The sequence below is a fragment of the Sphaeramia orbicularis genome, chromosome 7 (genome assembly GCF_902148855.1).
Source record: "Sphaeramia orbicularis chromosome 7, fSphaOr1.1, whole genome shotgun sequence".
Lineage (NCBI taxonomy): Eukaryota > Metazoa > Chordata > Actinopteri > Kurtiformes > Apogonidae > Sphaeramia > Sphaeramia orbicularis.
The window spans coordinates 30,671,443-30,686,379 of record NC_043963.1 but is presented as its reverse complement, the minus strand read 5'-3'; the positions used below and the strand labels follow the sequence as shown (position 1 = coordinate 30,686,379).

The 14,937-nt window shown below is 36.4% G+C and overlaps 1 protein-coding gene across 1 annotated transcript in view; it reads left to right on the top strand.

The window, feature by feature from the left end:
• The window catches only part of LOC115422067 (metabotropic glutamate receptor 7-like), a 62,485-nt gene that overhangs the window by 29,541 nt on the left and 18,007 nt on the right, over positions 1–14,937 (top strand). Inside the window, exons 3-6 of the mRNA XM_030138121.1 lie at positions 3,866–4,001; positions 4,603–4,757; positions 7,321–7,458; positions 10,165–10,365. Coding sequence (XP_029993981.1) covers positions 3,866–4,001; positions 4,603–4,757; positions 7,321–7,458; positions 10,165–10,365 — 630 coding nt within the window. The remainder of the gene's footprint in view (positions 1–3,865; positions 4,002–4,602; positions 4,758–7,320; positions 7,459–10,164; positions 10,366–14,937) is intronic.

Below are 14,937 nucleotides of genomic sequence, written 5' to 3'. Positions count from 1 at the left end.
AATGCTTGTCACTACAAGAATAAAGTCATAATATTTCGAGCATAAAGTCATAATATAATGAGAATAAAGTCAGAGTTTTAAAAAACTGATTATTTAACAAAAATAATGTTGTTCTTTTATGAGATTAAAGTCGTAATATTTCGAGAATAACGCTATAATATTACGAGAATACAAACAAATGGGAAAAATATCACAATTTACGAGAATAAAGTCGTACCCTCTCATTGAATAATGGAGAACTTGGAACATTATGTGAGGTTATACTTTCATTTGGGGTTCATCTGGTCCAACAGAAGTGGAAGTTGCTGCTTGTAACCGGAAACTCTCGAATTTATTTCAAAATATTACAACTTTAATCTCATAAAAGTACAACATTATTTTGATTAAATTATGAGTTTTTTTGAAAACCACGACTTTATTCTCCTTATATTATGTCTTTACTCTCAAATATTACAACTAATCTCATAAAAGTACGAAATTATTTTCATTAAATAATGAGTTTTTTGAAAACTATGAGTTTATTCTCATTATGACTTTATTTTCAAAATATTACGACTTTATTCTCGTAGTGACAAGTGTTTTTATTTTCGTATGTGGCCGTAATACGCCGTTGTAGGTGATTGATGTGTATTAATAGGAATAAAAAGAGGAATGTGTCTGAAAAAAACATTATTGCAACTTCATGGGAAACAGTTTGTTATTAGATGTTTTATAAACCACGGATGTGTGTAATTTCAATACACATCTCCACACGTGTTCCAGTATTACAGTGTTTTAATTTTTCTCAGTGGCAGTGTGTTGAGCAGTGTAGTTCAGAACTCATATTTATCTGCATATATTAGTTATTTTTCTGAATTAGTTTAGTTAGAAATCATATTCAGATGTAGGTGTTGAACAGTTTTTATGGTTATGTTTATTTACAGACACGACTTTGCTTGGGTTGGGGAAGGATAAAATGGTTTAATACAGAAAAAGTTGGCAAGATATAATTACAAAACTATAAGTTCAGTTGAATACATTCCTTGTTATATCGTCATCATCTGTTCATGCAGTTACATTATCAGGGGTTATGGCTAAAAATATATTTTGTTAGGTCACGACAGCCTTAAATTTTGACCTTTAAGACATCAAAATATCAGAATCAGTTAATCTAAGGAAAATTATGTGACCAATAAAAGAAATTCCCTTAAATTGTTCTGAAATATGGTACTTATGAGAATGGTCGCACATGATGTCATAGTGACTTCGACCTTTAGGTTCTGTGGTCTTTTCAGTTCATCTTTGCGTCTAAGTGAATGTCTTTGCCGAACTTAAACTGTTCCTGAGATGTTGCATTTTTAGCACAGTGGGGACAAACTGAGCACCATACGATGTGTCATGGATACATCTGAAAAAAATGACTCAGATAATTCAGACATATTTAACCCAGACCATGATTTTCTTAATCCTAACCGAAACACTTTTATTTCCTGATTAAAACACCCACTGGGGTTGACGCTTCCAGAAACGTTGATCTCGGTTCAAAAATGTCAAGATTATACATATCTATGGTTTGCAGAAATGTACAATGGCTTCATTTCCTTCTGGTGACACTGTTGGTTTTAAACAAGCATCTGTGTCCTATTTAATGATTGTGTAAGAAGGTAAAGCTAATATAATGATATTTCTTGGACAGAGCAAGTTTGAGGTTGGAGTACAACCCTCTTTTGCTCTCTTGCCTGACATTTATCTGTCTCCCATCAAACACCTCCAGTCAAGACAGACATCCAGCTCTTCTTTAAACCCACAGCCTGAGTCGTGGGCTCTTTCATGTCTATAGAAAGCCTAGCAGTGACAGGTGAAGGTGGTCCAACCCACAGCATATTACTCAGGGAGCAGATGCAGCACTTGTATTTTCATCTCACCCAGGCTGACTGCTGCCTGCCTGCTGACAAACTGACTGACTGACCATCTGACTGACTGACAGATGAGGTATTCTGCAGGCATTCAATAATTTAGCCACTGCTGCACAAGCGCTGGTCTGCAGCCTTTAGGGGACTCTTAACTCTGTAGAGAGTTGCTCCATATGCTTCTAATCTTCATCAGTGGCTCCTGTGGTCTCTGTCTGTATTATTGACTGTTGTGGCCTATAATTCATCCCTGTTCAAGATTGTTATACCTTCATAACTCTTCACACAAGCCTGCAGGGGTTTTGTCATAATAGAGTTAATGCATTTTCATGAGACTTAAGTTCTCAGCGTATTATACCTTTTTTTTCCGCCTCTCTCTGGAATTAATGTGCGGTATCTACCTGAAGACATAATGCCCGCTGGATGTGAAAGGTGCGGCTAATACACCAGAATCAGATATTGCAATGTGGCAGAGTTTCTTAAAACGGAAATCAGGAAGAGCAGTGTAATTTTGTAGCTGTCTGACTGAAATCAACTGAAATCACTGTGCTGAAACTGAGCTTAAGACTCATCCTTGGGAGACCCACGAAACAGAGTGCTCTGTTCAAATGACACCAAGCATGTCTCGCTTTAACAGGATACCATAAACCCTTAAGCAACAACTAGACCATTGGCAGGATCTCCATTTTTATGTTTGGTCCACTTAGGGAGGATAACAGCGACCATCCCCAGGCACTTTTGGCTTATACAAAATGTTTTCAGACTTCAAGAAATATCTAAAATCCTGCCTGCTGATACTAGAAAAATGAGTAGTTAAGAGGAGGTTGAGCAGTTGTCATTTTGCTGTCTTCTGCCTTTAGAAATGCCACGGTAAACTGAGACTGGAGATGTGTGATCTGCCAGCTAAAAGCTGTTTATATCAAAGTAATGAGCCTGAGGAGACTGGCAATTAGGAGATCCCTTCCATTTCTCTGTCTACTCAGGGAAACTCAAACCGAAAGGTTATTGGGTAGGCTATTAAAATGCTTGAAAGGGAGAAATTTTAATTGGTTTGGGTACAGCTTTGCTGTTGACTCAGACTACTGCATTAGCCTACAGTAGTAAGGACGTACTCTCACACAGGTGATCATATTATCTGTTTATTCAAAGTGCTTCAAAGGTTAGTTCATCCGTTGCAGACACTACAGAGGAGGAAAACAAAACTCATGTTCTTTATGGAAGAAATAATTTTTCTCCTCGGCTTGGTAATGAGATGCTGAGAGGAACGTGAAGATGAAAATATCTAGCACACCACTTAAAGATAATTTGGATAATATGCTGTGCCAAACAGCCAGCAACTACTTAGTAAGGCAAGGAAGCAATCGGTGCCCTTCATCCTGTACAAACTCATTAGTGGTGACCTGCCGTAGAATGATTTATTGTCAGTATTAATATCCTCTTTGTTTTTTTATTTGAGCCTGTGCTATCTGATTGGTTCAGGTTCAAACAAGAGATGTTTGATAATGACTTTAAATGAAAAGTCAATGGCATGCTGTTGGATTTTCTCAAATCCATAATGTGAAATCTGTAGCTTTACGTCCCTGTTGGTGTGGATTATTGGATTTGTTCCAGCAGATATGTTTAGAACACTCTCAATTTGGAAGAAAAAAAATGCAGGCGCTCAGTCGGAAAGCAGTGTTTGAGCGATATATTGCATGCTACTGTGGTTTTCAGATCAGTGACAAAATGTGAATATGTATGGTGTACAACTACCATTTAGAGTCTATAGCTAGCATGACAGCATAATCAAAACCTCACCATTGTACTCACATGTTTTCCATTTCCATGTGGGTGAGATTTACTGAAACAGGAAAACAAACATCAATGACCCGAGGCTTTTTATGCATGTTTTTGTGTGCGCCTGTGAGTAAGAGTGAATGAGTGATATCTTTATTTCCAGAGGCCTTATCATTTCTTACTCCTTTCCCATTAAAAAGGTGTAATCTGCATCGCCCAGTCTTTGAAAATTCCCCACAACCCCAAGCTTGAGGATTATGACAAAGCCATCCAACAACTGCTGGAATCGCAGCACTCGCGGGCAGTCATCATCTTTGCCAGTGAGGAAGACATACGGTGAGAAACGTGGCACATTTTGGCTTCATACATGTAGTTCAGGCATGTTGATGACTTGCCATGCTGATGACTTTAATCTCTGAGCAGCAGCTCCTGAAGACAGACTAGAGGAGCAGATTTACCATGCATACAGGATGTCTGCTGCACAAACATACCTCCAACAACACAAACAGAAGTATGCCTCAAAGGAGGACTGGGAATATAGATCACAACAAAGCAACAGATATTGTTTCATTTACAACGTCCCATGGGAGATGCTTATGTAAAGAAACACGGAATCAAACATTTAGTACCTGCAAGTTCACAGAAACAAATCCATAAAGAGATGTGATAGTTAAATGTGCAAAAGACAAACATGAGAGAGAAATTAATCTGTTAAAAAATTAAAGATAAAAAATCATTAATATGTTGTGTTTCTCCAACAACATATTAACAAATGAGCTTGATCTTTTCTTTCTTTTCATTTTTTTCTCTTTCTCAATGGGAAAAATAGTAGATTGACAACAGAGCTGCAGTGCCTAATACTTCTTTAAATCCAGCCCTTTTAGATGGCACACACATCCTGTACCTTCTCCTAATTCATACATGGACGCCCTTGCAGGGGAATTCTCAATGCCACCAAGCGGGCCAATCAGGTGGGCCATTTCCTGTGGATTGGATCTGACAGCTGGGGAGCCAAGAGCAGCCCGATCCACCAGCTCGAGGATGTTGCTGTGGGAGCAGTCACTATTTTGCCCAAACGCTCTTCCATTAAAGGTATGCACACACTGCTGCACACTCAACTTGTTTTTGTGAAGAAATCCAACAGAGAAGGTTTGTGATGCACTGTGCTTATGGGACTGGCAGCAAAGAAAACTAAATCAACAATGCATCAGCTTCTTCTTTATTTATTCATTTATTTTTGCTAACCGCATTGTTTTTAACCTTCAAACTAATCCTATTCAGTCTTGATGAGGATTCGAGTGATACTTGATATGCACAAAAAGCCACACTAGAGAGAAGCCAAATATTTTTAAACATAAACAGATTATCTTGTATTAACCAAAGCTTGTTTTCAGTTTCTTCAATTTCCTAAAACTAAAATAAAGTCTTACCACTCAGGGTCATGGTCGACCAAAAAAATAAGGACAAATCCTAGTTATAAACAAGTTGTGCTTATTACATTGTATAAAAACACTGTTACTTAAAAATGATTAAATCTTCTTAAATTAAAGAAGTTGTGTTACTGATCTCACTTGTAAAATAAATAAATAGTTTGTCCCTCTGCTGGAATATTAACTGTTAATTTCACTTGTTGTTGGTTAAATGTAGTTGGAATATACTGTCTTATTAAGACAAAGTTACATTTTCTTGAGATGATATTACTTTGCTAATGAAGAACCCGCATAATAAGACTAATTTATCAGTAATGAAAATGCTTTTTTGTTTTTTAGCAGTGTAGTGCTTCTCTTTGTTTTGCCAAATGTATGCACAAGTTAGTTCTATCTATTAGTTTCCTCAATTATTTTTTCATTTGTTCCCAAAGTCTGCATCCATTCAACTTGTTTGATGCAAATATTAATGTTAATCAGTAAGTTCTGATGTGAATAAACTGGCTCGAATATATTTTATCCTTTAAAGAAAATACACAAAATGTATTGACAGTATAAAGTATAAAGTCAACACTGGCAGCACCAGATGGGGATGTGATAAGTCATCGTAAACTCCATAATTGAAATAAACAACAGTTTCATTCCTGTGTAGCTCATTCATGTGTTTTTCAATTCAATATTCAAAGGATAACTTAAGTATATTCACACAAAGCCAAACACAATCTGTGATATTAGTTGTGTTCAAAGAGATGTTTCTTGTTGACTTCTTTTTCTTTACCTTGTCCGTGCCCCCATTTTCACCTCCCTCATCTATTTCTACTCGAGTTAGCAATTTCCTGCATTCCTCAGAATGACTTTCATCGATCCTCCGAGAACAACTATGACCTTGTTGCTGCATTTGGCCGTGGATTGTACATGACCGGCCTAAAGTCACTTTGGACAAATTGGCTCCTCTGTGGATCTTACAGTGAATGCAGATATTTACTACTTTTGCAGTCACTGATATGTTCTTTAAAGTTGCTGATCACATGGAATTTTCCTGTCTTGGGATGGTGTACGTGAAGAAAATCCCACCTCTGATCTCACACAAATTCCTCCCATAACACAAATTTTGGTGTCAGATGTTTACATATTTTTAGTTCATTAAACTCTGCAGGAATGCAAGGTCTCATTAAGAGCTTAAAAGTCAAATGCTCATTAAAATGGCATGTACAACATACTGCTGATGACCTGTTAGAATTATCAGCTGAAATAGATTATTCTCAGCATGTATTATCTATTTTAAGTTCTGTCCAGTGTCATAATTGTAATATACACTCATCACTGTTGAGGAAATTTGAAAGTCTGAGTTTTATGAAGCTTTCCTTAATTAGGGGAGGTCTAGCCAGGACAATGTAGACTCTGGAGGCTGCAAGAATATTATTAATCCACCATGCATCATTGATATTCTTTTAAAGAGAAAAATCAGCTGAGTCACTCAGTTCTGATTAGCCATTATCACCTCAACCCACGACTCAGCTGATATGACTGGATAACAGAGCAGAGGGAGGCAAGTGCAGACACACAGAAAGACATAAAACCACACAATTCTCAGGACAGAGAACTGAAGCAAAAGTAAGAAAAAAGAAAAAAAGATTCCTTAACCATAAATCTCGCAGTGAAGTTTCACTTGTACTGTAGATTGTCCCTGTTGCGTTTCCTGACCCATATTGGGTGGTAAAGTTGCACAAACAAACATTATGAGAAGCAGATTTCTGCATATAGGCATTTTTTTGGCTCCATTGTTTCAGCAGTTAATCTTTCCTCGAGCTAATAATATCATACAAGCGCAAAGAGCTTGTTGGAGTTAATGTTAAGGCTATACATCATGTCTTCAATCAATTTCAGTTACAATAGCTTTTCTGAAATGAAGAAACCTGTTCAGCACCTTCAGGACCAGCACAGCCTGAGGCAACAGGCTTTGGCACCACTTACAATCGGTGTGTTATTTATTATGCATCCTGTTTTTTAATTAATGTAATTTCCTAGATGAAAGAAGTGATTAAGGTACCATGGGGCTCAGGAGGAACAGGAACCACCACAGTTAAATTTTGATGAAGCAGGGCTCACTGATTTGCTAACCTAGCAGACCAGCATTTCCAATGCTCCATAAGATTCACTTCCTCCAGGTTTGAAATGGTTGATAATTGGCCCGGAACTAAGCCATTCTCCTTTTCTCCATTTCCCAGGGTTTGATGAATACTTTACTGGGCTTACCCTCGAGAACAATCGCAGAAATGTGTGGTTTGCCGAGTTCTGGGAGGAAAACTTTGACTGCAAGCTCCTCAGTGCCTCAAAGAGAGAAGATACCAGCCGTAAATGCACAGGTACGCAGGTTCTGACATGGACAAATTAAGGACACTTCTCTGTTACACTATTAGATGATACATATTTTACCCTTGACATGTCAGGGTGGTGTGATCTTGACCTTGTGTTCATGTTAGACGCTCCAGATCGACTGTTGCTTTTATTCAAGCCCTCTTGTCGGCAGCGCAGCCAAAAAGTCTAACACCAGGTGTTTCCACCCAGCGGGAGCAGGACAGGCAGAGTTTATTATTAGAATAATAATGCACCACGTGCCTTACTCATACTACAGTTACAGAGTCAGACCGTCTGCTCCTCTGGTAATGTTCTGTAACTCTTACATCCCATATTCCCTCCCCCCTCCCTTAACCCAGTCACCTTGACAGCTCAGCGCAGTTGTGCATATGAAAAAACTGCACGGAGCCAGAGTATGCTTTATTTAGGCAGGAAATTATAGGGGAAATGAAAGAAAGCTAAATGAATACTGCTCATGACCTCATTTTCCTTTTATTACGGTCTTTCTGGTCGCATTAATGATAGTGTCTTGCTTACAGTGATGCATATTTGTGTTACCTAAACTCTGCCTGTCAACGGTGTGACAGGCATTTCACTGCGTTTATTATCGACATGGATGCCAGTGATGTGGGTTGCTGTATTAATCTTTCTCACATACATGATGGTAGCAATGATGGTTTGACACAAATTACTGTCCACTGAGGGATTTTGTTCTCTTTATTCTCTTTATATCTCTTTATTTTCATTGGCTTAGGGTCTGGTTTATTGGCTCAGCGTAGGGGTGTCAAACTCATATTAGTTCAGGGGCCACATTCAGCTAAATTTGATCTCAAGTGGGTCGGACCAGTAAGATGATAACAGTGAAAAAAGTAAAATTATATTATGATCAGGTTTACATCTACAAAGTGTCCTTCAAAATCTGAATAACGTGAACAACTTGAATTGTCTTAAGAAAAACAAGTGCAATTTTAACAATATTATTCCTCAGTTTATCAGAATATTGGTAAAATTGCATTTACTTTTCCTCAGACATTTCTGTTTGTTCATATTTGTTCAGGTTAGTCACATTTTTTGTAAAAGTATAGTTTGGTAATGTAAACATTTTCATGTAATTTGACTTTTTTACACCAAAAAAACAAAGAGAAATTTTGGGGTTGTCATTATTTACAGGTTATTATGATAATATTTTACTGGTCTGACCCACTTCAAATCTAATAGGGCTGTATGTGTCTGTGTGTGGAACCTGAATTAAAATGATTTTGACACCATTGATTGTTAATATCTTCAGTGTAATTTTTGCATTACACAAATTCATCCTGCGGGCCAGACTGGACCCTCTGGCAGGCCGGATTTGGCCCCCGGGCCACATGTTTGACACCTGTGGCTTAGAGTCTGGTTTCGACCAACTCGATATGTAAACTATCATGAGATAACTTTTGTTATGATTTGGCACTATATAAATAAAATTTGATTAACTGATGGATGGATGGATGGATGGATGGATGGATTAATAAATTTGATTGATTTATAGTCTCCTGTTTGGTGTCTTTTATCATGTGTCAAAGATAGAAGATGTTTGTCCACTTGATGAAGCCTCACAAACTGTAAAAAAAAACAAAAAAACAAAACTATCTTTTTCTTCATCACCACCAGATATGGCTTTTATAGTAGAGGTGATTGACTTGAAATTCACTCTTGTTTTTTTAATATCCAAACCCCTGCCAAGGTTTATGAATGTTAAATGCTAAAGAGGTTTTTACATTCAAAGAGTGTCCATTGAACGTCATATGCACAACTCACGATGGCAAAAAGGTTATGTGTGGGCTGAAAAGTATGTTAAGTCCTGAGAAATGGCCTGAAATGTCAGCATTGATTGCTTTTGACCTCTTTCAGTTTATGCAATTCTCACATTCTTATACATGTCCTATTAACATCCTCTGTACCCTCGACTGAGCTCAATATGTGCAGAAATGTATCTTTCTCTATTTGGAGTTTTTGTTGTGTAGATGCATTCGGGCTGACTGGGTGCTTGAATATTGTAATTACGATGATAATGATGATGTTCGCCATGATGATGATGATGATGATGATTATTAGAAGTAATGTTATCATTGTCACTCATTTACTTATAAATGACAGAATTCTGCTTTCATCTACGGCAGAAATGAGGGTGAAATAGCAAATTTAGGATGAAACGACAACAAAAATCCAGCAGAGGATGTACATTAGGTATTCAAGCAATGTTTGAGCAGCATGAAGCAAAACCTTTACAGCAGCCCATAGTGAAAGGGCAGTGCACTGGGTGGATGATATAAAAGAGCGCAATCCCACTGTTAAAGAGCGTGTTACTAAAGTTCATCATAATCTTCATCACCTTGCAGATGGAACAAATGAGCATGACCGGATTATTACTGTGCAATGTGCCATAATGACTCAATCTGAGCCTGCTCTATTTGTCAAAAACACTTTGTCTCACAGCTCAGCTTGATATTTTCCACTTTTTTGCACTTGGGAATTAAATGTGTCTCCATATTTTCTTGCTATGTTGTCCCTTTAGGCGTAATTTTGCACAGGATCTCACAAAAAAACAGAGGCAAATTTAAGTGTAGGACTATAAATAAAGACAGTTAAAATATAGATAGCAGTGATGCTCTGCGGAAAATAAGTAGTCTAACCATTTATGTTGTATCCTCTTCTTCTTCTCCTTATCTCAGGCCAGGAGCGCATTGGAATTGACTCCAAGTATGAACAAGAAGGGAAGGTGCAGTTTGTGATTGACGCGGTGTACGCCATGGCCCACGCTCTGCACAACATGCAGAGGGACTTGTGTCCTGATCATCCTGGCGTTTGTCCACAAATGGAGACTGCAGAAGGAAAGATGCTGCTAAAGTATATACGCAACACCAGCTTCAATGGTGAGTGACAGTTTTCCAATATCTTCACCTCATAATGTTTACAGAATCACAAGAGACCCACAATTAATTCAGCTTTTAATATACTTATGTGGACTGCAATAAACAAGTTAATATTTCATCACCTCTTATCCTCCCTACAACTGTACGCTATAAAACGTTTACTGGAAAGAGTAAAATTTATACTCTATAGCCTGCTTTGAGTTTATTTCTAGAGATAATAGGATATATGCAAATAAAAAAAAGTCTAAATATCCTAATTAATACCTAATACCTATACCTAATCACGTCTGTTTCTTAAATACATTGTTGTCCATAAAGTTGGAATAATATTGTTTTCAGACACATTCCTCTTTTTATTCCCATTTATACACATCAGTAACCACCATTAACCAGTGGTAATGATTACATACTGAATCCCAGTTACACTTAAATATCAAAAATAAATCACATTGTCATAATCATTTGATGAGAAGAGGCAAAAAGTATTTTATTCTAACTTTAAGATAAGATAAGATAAGATAAGCTAAGATAAGACAAGATAAGATAAGATAAGATTTATTGATCCCCCAAGAGGGAAATTCAAATGTAAAGTAGCACAAGACAAAAAGCATCAAATACAACAGAAAAATAAAGAGAAGATAAAAAATATACAGATTTGTTAAAGTGATTAAATTATATAAATAGTGATAATATTTATGTCAAAATGAGATTAAAGTTGTATATTTCAAGAATAAATCCATGATATTATAAGAATAAAGTCGACAACAAAAATAATGTACTTTTATGAGATTAAAGTTGTAATATTTTGAAAATAAATTTGCAATAGTGCGATATAAAGTCATTATTAATAAACTGTAAGCCTTGTTGATGACAGAGTTTCCGGTTACATTGAACACAACAAGCGAAGCAGCAGCGTCCACTTCTGTTGGACCGGGCGAACCCCAGATGAAAGTAAAACCTCACAAAATGTTTCAAGTTCTCCATTATGTGACGAGTGGGTGCAACTTGTAACTTGCATCTTGTAAATTAGAATATTTTTCCCACCTGTTTTTATATTACAACATCATTCTCATTAAATTATGGCTTTATTCTTGAAATGTGACGACATTATTTTTGTAAAATTTTGAGATTTTTTTAAAACTACAACTTCATTCTCATAAAATTATGACTTTTTGTATTTGACTTTATTCTCATAAAATTTTAGGTTTTATCTCAATATTTTATGACTTTATTCTCGTAGCAACAAGTGTTTTTACTTTCTTATGTGGCCCTAATACACCATCGTAACATCTCTACATGTATGTGTCAATATCACAATGTTTTAATCATTCACAGTGCTTTTCAGCAGTGGAGCCCAGAAGTTGTATTTATGACTTTTCTGATTTACTTTTGATAATAAATTACTTTCAGATGCAAGTATTTAAGAGGTTTTATGGTTCGGTTTATTTACAGGCAGGACTTTGTTCAGGTTAAGGGAAAGATGACCAGAATCAGAATTGCCTTTATTCTTTGAAAAAAAAAAGAGGAATTTTACTCTTTTTTTTTTTTTTAGCTATGCTCTTTCTGTACAACGTAGTAACGCACTAAAAAGAAAACACAACTAAAACAAAAAACAAACAAACAAACAAACAAACAAAACAAAACAAAAAAACTAAAACAGAGTTTAAATAAGCAAAAATAAAACAACAAACAACAAATTTTATACAAAAGAGTGTATAAACATTTAAGTTCAGTAGTGAAATTAAAAAAATATACAATGGAAAATATGCGCAAAGAGAAAGAAGAGCAGTCAACAGGCTAAGGTTGTACATGAGGTACATGAATTATTGTTATATTAACATGGTTATATAACAGGCTTTAACACAGAAAAACTCTGCAAGATATGATCATAAAGCTAAAAGTTCAGCTGGATACATTCACTATAATATTCTCATAATCTATTCATGAAGTTCAATTATCAGTGGCTATGGATAAAAATGTGTTAAGTTATGTCACAACAACCTTAAATTTTAACCTTTAACAATCAAAATCTCAGAATGAGTTCATCTGAGGAAACGTCTGTGACAAATATAAGACATTCCCCTCAAGTGTTCTGAAATTTGGCAGAATGGAAACACAAGATGTCACAGTGACCTTTGACCTGGTGCAGTGATTTTATGTGGAGTCCCAGTTACACTTATCTGGGTATTGCTTCCAGGTTTATGAGTATGTTGCTTTTTATCCAGCTTTTGAGGTATTTGTAGCATTTAAAACTAAATTAAACAACAGAAATAACCATTGGGTTCACCTGAAATTCAAACCGTAATAAAGTAGGCAAATAAATGATAATAGAGTATGCAAACAGCTGATGAATACACACCACACCTTGGTTTTATGCATGATGAATAGAAGATTATGGGCTGGTAACTTAATTTCATTCAAAGCAGTACATTTTTCTGAATCTGTCTGGTGTTTTAAACCTTGAGTATATATTATGGGTCTGTGTCAGTGCCTGAACCTCTGCATAATTCAGTGTACAGAAAGTGATGTAGAAGATACTTAACAATTAATGCCAAATAGCTATTAATGAAATGCAGGAGTGAGTGCATGAACTCAAAGACAGAGCCAAGTGGGACATGGATTTAAGACTAGAGGAACCTTTGTCATTACAAATGTACTGACTTGTATGACAGCCTGTGATCATAAAGACTCCTCTGAACTTCATTGTGTCTTCAAAGAATGTTCTAGATAAGAAGTTGTTTAAAGTAAAGAATCAGCATAAATGTTCTCACCAAAAATGACCTAGTTTCAGAAGTGGACCCAACTCAGTATGTTTGTGATGAAAATAACTTTGGGATGTACTGTACATATGGGATTTCATATGTGGGATATGTGTGAAATATGTACTTAAGTGTTCTGGTAAAACAATTCTGATGCTTTTTAGCCTCAGTCTGAATGTCAAGCTTAGATTGTTATTCAAAACATTCCCTGCATTCTAGACACATTTCTTGGCTGAAAAGGACAAATGAAAGAACAAAAAAAGAAGAAAAAATGTGTATCATCTGCTACATTGATAAACAGATAAACATGTCATACAAATTCAGATAATCCATCTAATTGCTACAGGACAGGCACATTTTTCAAAGTATTTTCTTATTAACTGCAGCCAGTGCTCTCAAAGGAGGAACGTCTAAGCGCTGATTTTTTATTCCCTTCACCTGCACCCATCTCTAGTGTCATTAGCAATTCACAGGGATGAATTTTAAGACTGGTGTACAGGGCTAATATGATGAAATACTACCCTGTTGTTCAGACTTGATTTGCATTTCATTTCACTACATTACATAGTGTGAACATGTAGTTTTAGACAGATTTCTACTGGTTCTGTCGTCACCAAACAGTAGGACGTGACATATCTGTTCAGCTAAAGTCGTTTTCAGCTGACACAGAGGCGTTTTTTCATGTCACTCAATGACATTTACCAATTTAGAGGTTGTTTTTACAGTGGAGCTTGTACAGCTGAGTGGATGTCATAAACGCTTATGTCAGGTTTTTCTGTGGGTATATTTTCTTGTCGCTAAGGTGAACGTGGTATTGTTGCCAATTGTGTCCGTTTATGTTTGTGAGATGCCTGTTACTCACTGACTGATACATCATACATCTTAAAGAAATTTAATAGTATATGTTCATGGTCTTGGTGTGTCATGTTCGAAGAAGTGAATGAGTCAAGTCTGATGCTAGTTATTTTTATCAGTGTAGATCATTGAACATGCATTGACCCAATCAGTGATCATCTCATGCTAAATCCTGTCTATATTATCCATTACTCATTGTATTTTACTGTGACTTTAATCAAATGTGTTATTAATGTGAAGGACAACAACCTCAGCACCAAAATAAAGCCAGTGTGGACGTACCTTAAAGTTATAATACCACTAACAGCCACCAGAAAGCCTGAGCTCCTGTTTGCTTACATTGAAGTTTTTTGCAAAAAATGGTACGTTAATTATTATTTCCAGGAGTCATTATGGTCTCATCTGTTTTAGCTGGACACTCTACATAGTGGTATTGTGATCAATCTCAAAATTCTTTCCTCCATTATTAAGATCTGAGAGCAAATAGAAGAACTGATTGACTCACCTGCCAAGTTGAGCTTTCAGGTTTTATTTATTTATTTATTTAATTAATTTTTCTCCAGTTTTATCCCAAGTCAGTAAGCTACCACTTGCCATTAGTTCATCTCTGAGCCTTTAGAGTACCGTACTTTCGTCCAAATATGGTCACCTCTGATTTTAGATAACATGGCAATGACCAATTCACAAAACAGTGACTTCATAATCGCAGTTCAGAAGACGATGGGTGGCATCATGGTTCCTCCATCTACTAACTTCATACATATAGGGCCAGATCTACTGAGATCCCAATCTGCATGTACAACTTTGTGTGAGCACTCTAGAATTTTGTGGGTGGGGTTGAACCACAGTTTGTGGATGATTTACTAAGATTGCCTGCGCAAATGTCAACAGGTGCACAGTCTTCTAGACCACCCGATTTAAATGAGGATTTTATGTATGCTGCTGGTTGTCGTCATAG